This window comes from Enhydra lutris, unplaced genomic scaffold (assembly GCF_002288905.1).
Source record: "Enhydra lutris kenyoni isolate GAN:26980312 unplaced genomic scaffold, ASM228890v2 scaffoldscaffold25, whole genome shotgun sequence".
Taxonomy (NCBI): domain Eukaryota; kingdom Metazoa; phylum Chordata; class Mammalia; order Carnivora; family Mustelidae; genus Enhydra; species Enhydra lutris.
In genome coordinates this window covers 9,495,768-9,507,165 of record NW_019154109.1, presented here as the reverse complement: position 1 = coordinate 9,507,165, position 11,398 = coordinate 9,495,768, and the positions used below count along the sequence as shown (strand labels likewise).

At 40.3% G+C, this 11,398-nt stretch overlaps 1 protein-coding gene across 1 annotated transcript; it reads left to right on the top strand.

Moving 5' to 3' along the window:
- The first annotated feature begins 6,352 nt into the window (after positions 1-6,352).
- Positions 6,353-10,191, top strand: LOC111150966 (eukaryotic translation initiation factor 2D-like). Its single transcript, XM_022508654.1, has 3 exons — positions 6,353-6,408; positions 7,249-7,439; positions 9,056-10,191. The coding sequence occupies exons 1-3, from the start codon at positions 6,353-6,355 to the stop codon at positions 9,238-9,240; spliced, it is 432 nt and encodes a 143-aa protein (XP_022364362.1). The 3' UTR covers positions 9,241-10,191.
- The last annotated feature ends 1,207 nt before the right edge of the window (positions 10,192-11,398 follow it).

The following is an 11,398-nucleotide window of genomic DNA, read 5'->3' as shown; positions in this document are numbered from 1 at the left end:
ATCAGAATTTGTATTGAATATTATATGCATGATGTGATGATAATCAGAGGGATGAATAAATCACTTCTTAAAAGCACCTCATTGAAACTTGTGTCCTACTCATAAAATACTTTGTGTCCTACTCATAAAATACTTACAGCAAGAAACTAGATTCAATCACTCCAGTGCCTACTTCCATCCATCTTTCCCTCTAACTTTCTCAAAGCTTCTTCCATTACTTCTGGGACTGTCTGAGACTCTCTGTTCAGAGGAAATGGGAGAAAATGCTTTTCTCCATCTATAAGGTGATTTCACTTCAAAAATACATAAAAGCCGATGTTGAACCAACCTTGCAGCCCTGGAATAAATCCCACTTGGTCGTGGTGAATAATCCTTTTAATGTACTGTTGAATCCTATTGGCTAGTATTTTGGTGATCATTTCCTTACACCACACACGAAAATAGACTCAAAATGGATGAAGGACCTCAATGTGAGAAAGGAATCCATCAAAATCCTTCAGGAGAACACAGGCAGCAACCTCTTTGACCTCAGTCGCAGCAACATCTTCCTAGGAACATCACCAAAGGCAAGGGAAGCGAGGGCAAAAATGAACTATTGGGATTTTATCAAGATCAAAAGCTTTTGCACAGCAAAGGAAACAGTTAACAAAACCAAAAGACAACTGACAGAATGGGAGAAGATATTTGCAAATGACATATCAGATAAAGGGCTAGTGTCCAAAATCTATAAAGAACTTAGCAAACTCAACACCCAAAGAACACATAATCCAATCAAGAAATGGGCAGAAGACATGAACAGACATTTCTGCAAAGAAGACATCCAGATGGCCAACAGACACATGAAAAAGTGCTCCACATCACTCGGCATCAGAGAAATACAAATCAAAACCACAATGAGATATCACCTCACACCAGTCAGAATGGCTAAAATTAACAAGTCAGGAAATGACAGATGCTGGCGAGGATGCGGAGAAAGGGGAACCCTCTTACACTCTTGGTGGGAATGCAAGCTGGTGCAACCACTCTGGAAAACAGCATGGAGGTTCCTCAAAAAGTTGAAAATAGAACTACCCTATGACCCAGCAATTGCACTACTGGGTATTTACCCTAAAGATACAAATGTAGTGATCCGAAGGGGCACGTGCACCCAAATGTTTCTAGCAGCAATGTCTACAATAGCCAAACTATGGAAAGAACCTAGATGTCCATCAACAGACGAATGGATAAAGAAGATGTGGTATATATACACGATGGAATACTATGCAGCCATCAAAAGAAATGAAATCTTGCCATTTGCGACGATGTGGATGGAACTAGAGGGTATCATGCTTAGCAAAATAAGTCAATCAGAGAAAGACAACTATCATATGATCTCCCTGATATGAGGGAGAGGAGATGCAACATGGGGCGTTAAGGGGGTAGGAGAAGAGTAAATGAAACAAGATGGGATTGGGAGGGAGACAACCATAAGTGACTCTCAATCTCACAAAACAAACTGAGGGTTGATGGGGGGGAGGGGGTTGGGGGGGTGGGGTTATGGACATTGGGGAGGATATGTGCTATGGTGAGTGCTGTGAAGTGTGTAAACCTGGCGATTCACCGACCTGTACCCCTGGGGATAAAAATATATGTTTATAAAAAATAAAATTTAAAAAAAATACATAAAAGCCTAACTATGTCATACCTACACTAATAATAAGATGTAAGTAGTTATTATCTACTTTTGCCTATCTACCAAATGATGAAATGCAAGATCTTCTACAAGATGGCTACCTAGCACACATAAAAATTTGAACAAATCATAAAGAGAAAATAGAATCTACTTGGGTACATAACTGGCATACTATAACATGAAAAGTGACCAAAAAATCCTATACCAAGTATAAACACACACACATACACAGAGTATAACTTGATCCCGCATAAATGTTTATAGAACAAAGATGGTCAGGAAGTACAATAAAATATTTATAATAACTATAGTTGAATTCAGAAATGCTAGGGGTAAGAGTTGGTGGTTAACCACGGAATGGGAGAAAATATTCACAAGTGACAGTACAAAGGGCTGATGTCCAAGATCTATAAGGAAGTCTTCAAATTCAACACACACAAAACAGATAATCATGTCAAAAATTGGGCAGAAGTCATGAACAGACACTTCTCCAATGAAGACATACAAAGGGCTGATATCCAAGATCTATAAAGAATTCCTCAAACTCAACACATATAAAACAGATAATCACATCAAAAAATGGGCAGAAGGGGGCACCTGGGTGGCTCAGTGGGTTAGGCCTCTGCCTTCGGCTCGGGTCATGATCTCAGGGTCCTGGGATCGAGCCCCACATCGGGCTCTCTGCTCGGCATGGAGCCTGCTTCCCCCTCTCTCTCTTCCTGCCTCTCTGCCTACCTGTGATCTCTCTCTGTCAAATAAATTAAAAAAAAAAAATGGGCAGAAGGCATGAACAGACACTTCTCCAAAGAAGACATACAGATGGCTAACAGACACATGAAAAAATGTTCATCACTAGCCATCAGGGAGATTCAAATCAAAACCACACTGAGATACCACCTTACACAGTTAGAATGGCCAGAATTAACAAAACAGTAAACAACATGTGTTGGATAGGATGTGGAGAAAGGGGAACCCTCTTCCACTGTTGGTGGGGATGCAAGTTGGTGCGGCCACTTTGGAAAACAGTGTGGAGATTCCTTAAGAAATTCAAAATAGAGCTTCCCTATGACCCTGCAATTGCACTACTGGGTATTTACCCCAAAGAGACTGATGTAGTGAAAAGAAAGGCCATCTGTACCTGAATGTTTGTAGAAGCAATGGCCACAGTCGCCAAACTACGGAAAGAGCCAAGATACCCTACAACAGATAAGAAGATATGGTCCATATATACTATGGAGTATTATGCCTCCATCAAAAAGAATGAATACCCAACTTTTGTATCAATATGGACGGGACTGGAGGAGATTATGCTGAGTGAAATAAGTCAAGCAGAGAGAGAATTATCAGATGGTTTCACTTATTTGTGGAGCAATAATAAAAATCATAACATGGAGGACATTGGGAGATGGAGAGGAGAAGGGAGTTGGGGCAACTAGAAGGGGGAGAGACTGTGGACTCTGAGAAACAAACTGAGGGTTGGGAGGGGAGAGAGATGGGGGGTTGGGTGAGCCTGGTGGTGGGTATTAAGGAAGGCACCTATTGCATGGAGCATTGGGTATGGTGCATAAACGAATTCTGGAACACTGAAAAGAAATTTTAAAAATAAATAAAAATAAAAAAAAAAGAGTTGTTGTTTAAGTCCTTAATGCTCACCTATATTTTCCATGTTTTCTGTCTTTGTATCACCTTTGAACTACAGTAAAGATGGTTATTTTATTTGGGTGCCTGGCTGGCTCAACCAGTGGAGTGTGCCCTCAATCTCAGGGTCATGAGTTTGAGCCCCACGTTGGCTGTAGAGGTTACTTAAATATGGAAATAAATCATTTTAAAATTAAAATAAAATAAGAATATATTAAAAGTAAGATGGTATATGTGGAGAATTAGGAGGACCTTTTTGCTAATGATCTTCAAGTCTAATGACATCCTCATGATTTTGCTGCTCAAGGGGGTTTTGGAATCATTCAACCACAAGAGTCTGAAATACAATTTTTATGTTCATACATTTCAAACAACATAATTAGTTGAAATCAGTTGACTGTGAACATTTTTAACTTCTACAAAACCATGAAAACTTTAAGATGAAAATAAAGATATAATTAAGATAAAAATGCTTTAAGGTGATATCTTATTACTTCATTTTGCATCGAATCCAGTGGCATTCTTAGAATGAGAAACTGGCTGTCTCCAATGGAGTCAATTTATCTAAATCTGAAACACAAGCGACAGCCAGTTTTCTCACATTGAAAGGAACATTGTTACAATTGGCAAGTTATCTTTGCTGTTAATATTGGTTTATATATACTATTTCTCCAAAACTTTTCACCTAATGTTTGTGGAATCTGTTTATGACTCTTAACCTGTAATCAATATAGCGTATAATTAATCATTTTCATTGTTGGAGATTTTTAAAATGAATTCTATTCTTTTTCTTTACTTACTAATTGTCATTCTTGTGTGAAGATGAGTGTTAATTTATGCTCTTTAATTTCCAATATTTAGAGTAAGAACTTGATGATAGTGACCAGTGATGGCTTTAAAGATTTTTTCTTTTTTTTTTTTAACATCTATCAGCATGGAATTTTTATTTATTCATTTTGTCACAAATAATTATAGTCATTATTCTTTGAAGCTCAAATTATCCCAAATCTGGCTAGTGAGTGCCTCTTGAACCTTGTCCTGATTGCTTTGTTATACCCACTCGTCTTTGAGTGTTTCTTTTCTTTTTGGCACAACACAATGCTCTAGGCTCAGTGTATACCTCCCTGACCAATACCCATAATCATACAGCTTTCCAAAACGGTCTGAATCTTTTTATTGGGAAATAGTGTTTAAAACACAAGAATTGTGTTATTGGTACTACATGGGAATGTTCAATACTGTTGAAATGTCTTTAAATGTCTTTTTGCTTGTGGGAAAGCTGAAGTAGAAATGAAATTTAAAATTCATTGGCTCCTATTGGATCTTACAATTCAGTGTTATAAATAATACAGGGATAAGAAACTTTTAAATACATTTTCTGTCTTTTCTCTTTATTCACATATTCTCATATTTCAGTATTTTTAAAAATAATAATGCAAACATTACTGTTAGCAGTTAAACTACTGAATGAAGGTTAAAATGCCTTTGCCTTTATTTTGTCCCAGTAGGTTTGACTCCTGAGTTTAAGTATTCTCCTCAAAAATGACTTGAAATAGGGGCGCCTGGGTGGCTCAGTGGGTTAAGCCTCTGTCATAGGCTCAGGTCATGATCTCAGGGTCCTGGGATTGAACCCTGTATCAGGCGCTCTGCTCAGAAGGGAGCCTGCTTCCCTCTCTCTCTGCCTGCCTCTCTGCCTACTTGTGATCTCCCTCTGTCAAATAAATACATAAAATCTTTTTAAATAATGAATTGAAATAATCCTTACCTCTGATTGGTTCACTTACCAAATTAATAGAGTTTTACACTATTTGCATTAGTATTTTTTTCGATTTTAGATTTCACTTCTTTCTCTTTTACGCTAAACTTTTTAAAAAATATATATAAAAAACATTTACATTTTTAAAAAGATTTTATTTATTTATTTGAGAGAGAGAAAGGAGGGAGGGGCAGAGAGAGAGAAAGAGAAACTCAAGCAGACTCCAAGCCAAGCACCATCCTGATGTGGGACCTGATCTCACCACCGGGAGACGATGATGTGAGCTGAAAACCAAGAGTCAGCTTCAGCCACTGAGGCACCAGGCGCCCTAAACACCTGCATACATCAAAAGTCAAAGTAATATAAGAAGTATGCAGAGTAGTCTTACTTTCATCATATCTGTTTCCTCATTTCAAAAAGTTATATTTTTATTGGTTTCTGACATCTTTCCAGTGTTCATTAATCTCCTTTTTTTATAGAGAAGGGAGATTATATTACATCTACGTTGCCATTTTCGCATTTACTTATGGTTTATTTATTTTTAGTATCTATTTCTAATATTCCCTTGAATAACCTTTGTCTTCTGCCTGGGCAGAGGCTGCCTCAGTAGCTGTGCTGCAGTCGACCTAGTCAACAACACAGTCTGGCATCATCCCCCACCCGTGTACGTGACATCGATAGGGAGAAGTCAAACCATAATTTGAAACTAATCTGCCTCGCAGATTTTTTTTTAAATAAGAAACGTTATTTCATTAGTTTTGGAAACGCCCCTATCAAAATAACGCCTGAACTCAAAAAGCAATAAAGCTTTGAAAAATTTATCTGAAAATCGCCAAAAATATTTTAAAATAGACTTGAAGATCATTTGTAGTTTTCTCCTTATAACATGCGGGGCAAACTCTGACAGAATGCAACCCCGACGGAGTGGAAACTAAGTCATCCTGGTCGCCACTGCCAGGTCACTGGGACCCCGGGGGCGCCTGCAATTCGCGCAGGCGCAAAGCCCGGCCAAGGTATGGCGCTGGAGCGGGAATCCGCCCCGCCTTCCCCAGGCCCCGCCCACCCAGGTTCAGTTCCTGGAGTTGCCACTGGGGGAGGCCGCGGTCCCCGCAGCGCCAGTAGTTAAGAAGCTGAGTGGTCCGGGTTTCCAGCCGAACCTATTTTCCAGGTGGGCCGCAACATGGCTGCGCACAGGGCTGCGAGTCGGGAAGTCGCCGCTTTCTCGTTTTCCCGACAGCCCCCGGCTTCTGTGTGCTCCTTGCCTTCCCCAGGTCACGCCAGCAGACATGTTTGCCAAGGCCTTTCGGGTTAAGTTCAACACGGCCATCAGGGGGTCGGACAGGTGAGGGAGAGAAGGGGTCCGCCGCCCTGGGGTGGAGGCCAAGGGGAAGTCCAGCCAGGATGGGACCCCGGAGAGCAAGGGTGGGTTAGACACATTTTGAGGACGAAGATGGAGCACAGGCTTAGTGTGTCTCCCAGGCTAGTAAAGGAAAACGTAATTCAGTCAGCGCTTCCTGACTGCCCCGAGATAAGGTGTGGGGGCTGCAAACACGAACAATTACAGGCCCCCGCCCTCCACAGCGCTTCGAGTCCCTTAGGAAAAATCAGATGGGACACCGAAAACTACGACTATAGGAAAAAAGGGATCTACTTCTCGCAGGAGAGACAGTGGAGGGTGAGGTGGGAGAGAACCAAGGCACATGTTTTAAGAACTGTGTCTGTTACACAGTGTTGCTGTTATCTGTACATAATGTTGCTGATGCTGATACCATGTTGTGAAGTTTGGGACCAGTGTTCCCTAGTTGTCACTCTTGGTACCTTCTTATAGCTTTTTGACCATAAGCTGACAGATTTGCCAGGCAGATAAGAGAAAGGAGTGGGTCGGAGGGCAAGGCTGAGTTTCTAGTCAGGCTAACTTGGTTACTCACTAGATCTCAGTTTTCCTCCTTGTTTGTGAAATGGAAAGACTTGCCCCTAGGAATATGTGAAACTACGTGAGACATTGAATGAGGAAGAGGATAGGATGTTTTGGAAGAGTAGGGCATCATATACCATATATAGGGCATCATAAACCAGTTTTCCTTGGCCCCTGTGATTTTATAGTAGGTCCTCCGGAGTCCTTTGAATTTATTAAAATCCATCCAGGCAGGATTCATGCCAAGCATTGGTTTGCTTAACGCAGGAGAAAGCTTTGGGCTGATGTGGCGGCTGCTTTCCTGACTCTTGGAACAGATCAGGTCTCTGCCTTAGTACCTGGAAAGGAAGAGCTCAACATTGTGAAGTTATATGCTCACAGGGGAGATGCAGTGACTGTGTATGTGTGTGGTGGTAACCCCATCCTGCTTGAACTGGAGAAAAATCTATACCCAACAGGTATGCCAATAGGATGGAGAGGGACATTACTGTAATCCTTGCCTAACCTCTGTTTCTCCTTCTTTCTTTCATTAACCTGCCTTACTTAAAACGTGAAGTACAGAATCTCCCAATATCGTCCCTAAGGATCTTTTTGGACCCAGTGTCCCTAGAATTGGGTCTTTGAAGATCAAAAACTGCTATAGGAGGGAGAATAAAAGATCTAACTCAGGAAGAGGGTAGTTGGCAAGGGATGTTCTGAGAAGAAGGAATAATAGTTCATCATGGGTTAAGTAGGGATGGAGGAGAGGTCTCGAAAAGAGTGAAATTTCAGGATATGTAAAATATATTTTTAAAATTATCAGTAGCAGGATTTTCTTAAGAAACTGAATAGGAAGGAAGCTGGGTTAATGGAACTACATACCCAGCTGTCCAGTGATGTCCTTCAGTGCAGATATCTCACAGGGATTCTTTCTTAGGCTCTAACTGGCTCTCGGGATCCTTTGCTTTCTGTCTTTGTCACTTGGGGCTCTTCTTCCCCCAGCTCGGCTGCAGCAGTGCAGTGGGGTCTCCTTAGGTTACCTGTGCCCCCAGCCCACTTTGCGCCTATGCAGACACAGGCCCTTTTCAATCTAAGGTTTTACTGCTAGTCACTGGGAACACAGGGGGAATAAAGGAGTGAACATGGGGAAGTTTCAACATGTCCTACAGGCTGGTGCCCCGTTCTTTGCTTACTTGCTTCTGAGTTCCCTGATGGAATCCTCGTTGGGTCTCTGTCCGCTTTTATCTCCTGTGCCGTGGCCATTGCTGTATCCAGGTGGAATCACAGGGGCCTCCCAGTCTCAAGAGACATCCCATTTTTTAAGTATCTGCCTGCTTTAAGAAGGAAACCTCTTAGGGCCTCACAGCCTCCTTTCTAGCTTTGAGTTGACGTTCTTTTCTGTTTCTTAATTAAAATGACCTTAGTGTTTGGCTTGTCCAGTTCCCTCAGAGATTGACCTTTTGGTAATAAGTCTTCCTGTGTCTCTTTTTGGGCCGTGTACACCTGTGGTCCTATCCTGATCTTCTCCCAACGTTCACAACATGGCCTCTGGTGCTCGAAAAACTGGTCGGAGGAGCAGGTAAGAGGATTTTCCTGTATTCTGGCTATTGGCTGAAACTTACTTAGTAATGGCCAACTACTTGAATAAATGCACCCATTTCTTGTGTTCATACCATTGAAAAATGAAATTTTTCACACATGTATGTTTCCTCCCTCAACTGGCTGCTTCCATAAGGTCCCTGGGCCTCTACAACCCCGTTGAAAGGCTTCAATAAGCTTCGTACTTTGTACTTAGAGCAGAAAGTACTCTGTGAACGACCATATGCTCTGCTTTACATCAATAAGCTAAAGTCAGGAAAAGCAGAGCAAGAGATCATGGAACCTGACCCTCAGCTTGGTGCTTCAGTTTGACCACTAACCCCGGAAGGGAAAAGGTCTGATGCTCAGGTTGCATTTCCTAATTTTCATTATGAATAACCTAGTTGATACTTAATAAGTGTTTGTTGGTTGAGTGAATGAATTAATGTTGAAGGCAAACTTGGAATTGTTTAGAGACAGAATGTGGGTTGTGATGCCTTTGTCTCATTTCCCACAGATTTGATGCTGCCCAGCCTCGTGGTGCCCCCTGCTGGTCTGCCTCAGGTACAGAAGGGTGACCTCTGTGCCATTGCCTTGGTGGGGAACAGGTACTGTGCCAGTCCCCTGTGCCTTTGGGGGAAAACCTTAGGTAAAACTGGGGAGAGGGAATGGGAAAGGATAACTTCCAAAGCTTATGGATAAATAATTAAAAGAAAAAACCAGATTCTTCTTCCAGAAACAGAAAGTGGGCCATGGGAGAATGGCAGTGAGCCTATGAGTGATTGCCAGGAGTTGGGGGGATGAGAGAAATAGGAAGAGTTTGGTCAAAGGATATAAACTTTCAGTTATAGGATCGAGTTGGAAGGTCTAATGGATAACAAGGCTATTATAGTTGGTAACAATATCATATAACTGAAATTTGCTAAGAGAGTAAAATTGACCTCCTCTCACCACTGACCTCTAGCCGCATAAGCACCAAAAAAAAAAAAAAAAAAAAGAATAAGCTTTGGAGTAGATGTTATATGTCTTTCTCACTCACTACTTTAAAGTTACTTTCTGACACAATATGATAGCAAATAGTGAATATTCAACAAATATTTGTTAAATAGATAAATGAATATTTGTGCCCGATAGTTCTATGTTGATCTCAAAATAAAGCAAGATGCTATGTCTTGTTTGTTCCGTCTATAAAAATTACTGTTCTCTACTAAATACAAACACGCACACATAGATATTTTCAAACACACACACACACACACCCCCTGAACTTCGGGGAAACGATAAGTCACATACAATCACTTATTTTTGTCCTTCTTGCACGTCCTGCTGACGTAGTGTAGGAAATTGTTTTTCATGTCAAAAGATAGTTGTTTTGGGAAATGCAGAGTGCCCACAGCAAGGAAAAAACTAACCTCTTTATGTAGGAAGAGGAAGAACATACAGGCAATACAATCCATAACTAAATGATTGACAATTTCGGGACTGGAACGGTTCATTCTGACTAACTGAACTGTTTCTCTAGCTACTTCGGACCGTTAGAGCTGCAGGCTTTAAAGAATTGTTCACCTGCAGATGCTCATAGAGGTCTATCAGAATATATTTGTGTTCTATATAAACTATATAGAGTAAGGAAAACAGTCAAAGAATTTTTTTTTAACAGTCAAAGAATTTTGAAAAGCAATACATTTAGCCTATTTAATAAAACTGAAATAATATTATAACTACACCAGGTAAAGAAATATTTTAAAATGAGAAAACTTGCTGCCTGTACTTAGAAGGGGCAATAGGAAATAGTTTAATGCCTTCCATCTCCAAAGGTGGATTTATTTTTATAACTACATTGATAGTTTTAATTTTGCTTCAAAATATATGTGACATATTTGTCATTTACTGTTTCACACTAATACATGGCAGTATGTGTATCTCTGTGTTACTAAGAATATGTTCACATTTTATATCTCTCCCACTTGGTTTCAGCCAACTCAGTCAAAGCAATAAACATTTTTCAGTGTTTACTCTCTGTCAATAATCTGTTTAGTTCCAGAGACATAATGATGTGTAAAATACAGCCCTTTTCCTGAAGGATCATACAGTTTATGTGAAGGGGCCAGGGAATTAGATAGGAAAACAAATAATACAATAACAACACATAGTTTCTTTAAATTGATTTTGTACTTAATAATCCAGCATGATTATTATCTGATACTAGTATTTTCTATAATATCATTTCAGTGAATACATTATTTACTGTTGTTAACATGTAAGTAGCATGAACAATCCCCTATCATAGAACATTTATGTCTTTCTGTTTTGGATTTAGGATATAATGTTGCAATTAAAAGGAAAACATTTATCTCAGTGTTTTCATCTCTCTCTGGACCTCAGGAGCCAGATCAGGTTAAGGAATATTGGATTTATTTTTGTACACTAATTAGTTAATGGAGTGGTATGGTCAAAGCTGGACCTCGAGGCATTAAATTATTTACAAGGGTATAAAGCAATATTAGAGCATAAGAAGTGGTAACTAATTGGATGATAGAGGTAATCAAAGAAAAGACAACAAATATGATGAGTTTGGCCCTACAAGACCAGTTCAGTTAAAAATATTGTTGAAAGGCTATTGTGCATTTGTATTACAAAGGAGAAGTAGTCACCATCCCTACCTGCTATGGACTGAATGTTTGTGTCCCCCAAATTCATATATTGAAACTCTAACCTTTAATGTGACTGTATTTGGGGACAGGTCCTTTGTAAAGTGTGATGCAGGTTAGATGAGATCATGAAGGTTGGTGTCCTCATGATGGGATTAGTGCCCTCGTTCAGAAGAGGCACCAGAGCACGCGCTCTCTCTCTCTCTCTC

What these genes read in the sequence shown, in the direction of transcription:
- LOC111150966 (XM_022508654.1), top strand. Translation starts at nt 6,353, where the DNA reads ATGTTTGCCAAGGCCTTTCGGGTTAAGTTCAACACGGCCATCAGGGGG. An exon ending in GCCATCAGGGGGTCGGACAG is followed by an intron (nt 6,409 to 7,248) that starts GTGAGGGAGAGA and finishes TGCTTAACGCAG; the next exon opens with GAGAAAGCTTTGGGCTGATG. An exon ending in GAAAAATCTATACCCAACAG is followed by an intron (nt 7,440 to 9,055) that starts GTATGCCAATAG and finishes CATTTCCCACAG; the next exon opens with ATTTGATGCTGCCCAGCCTC.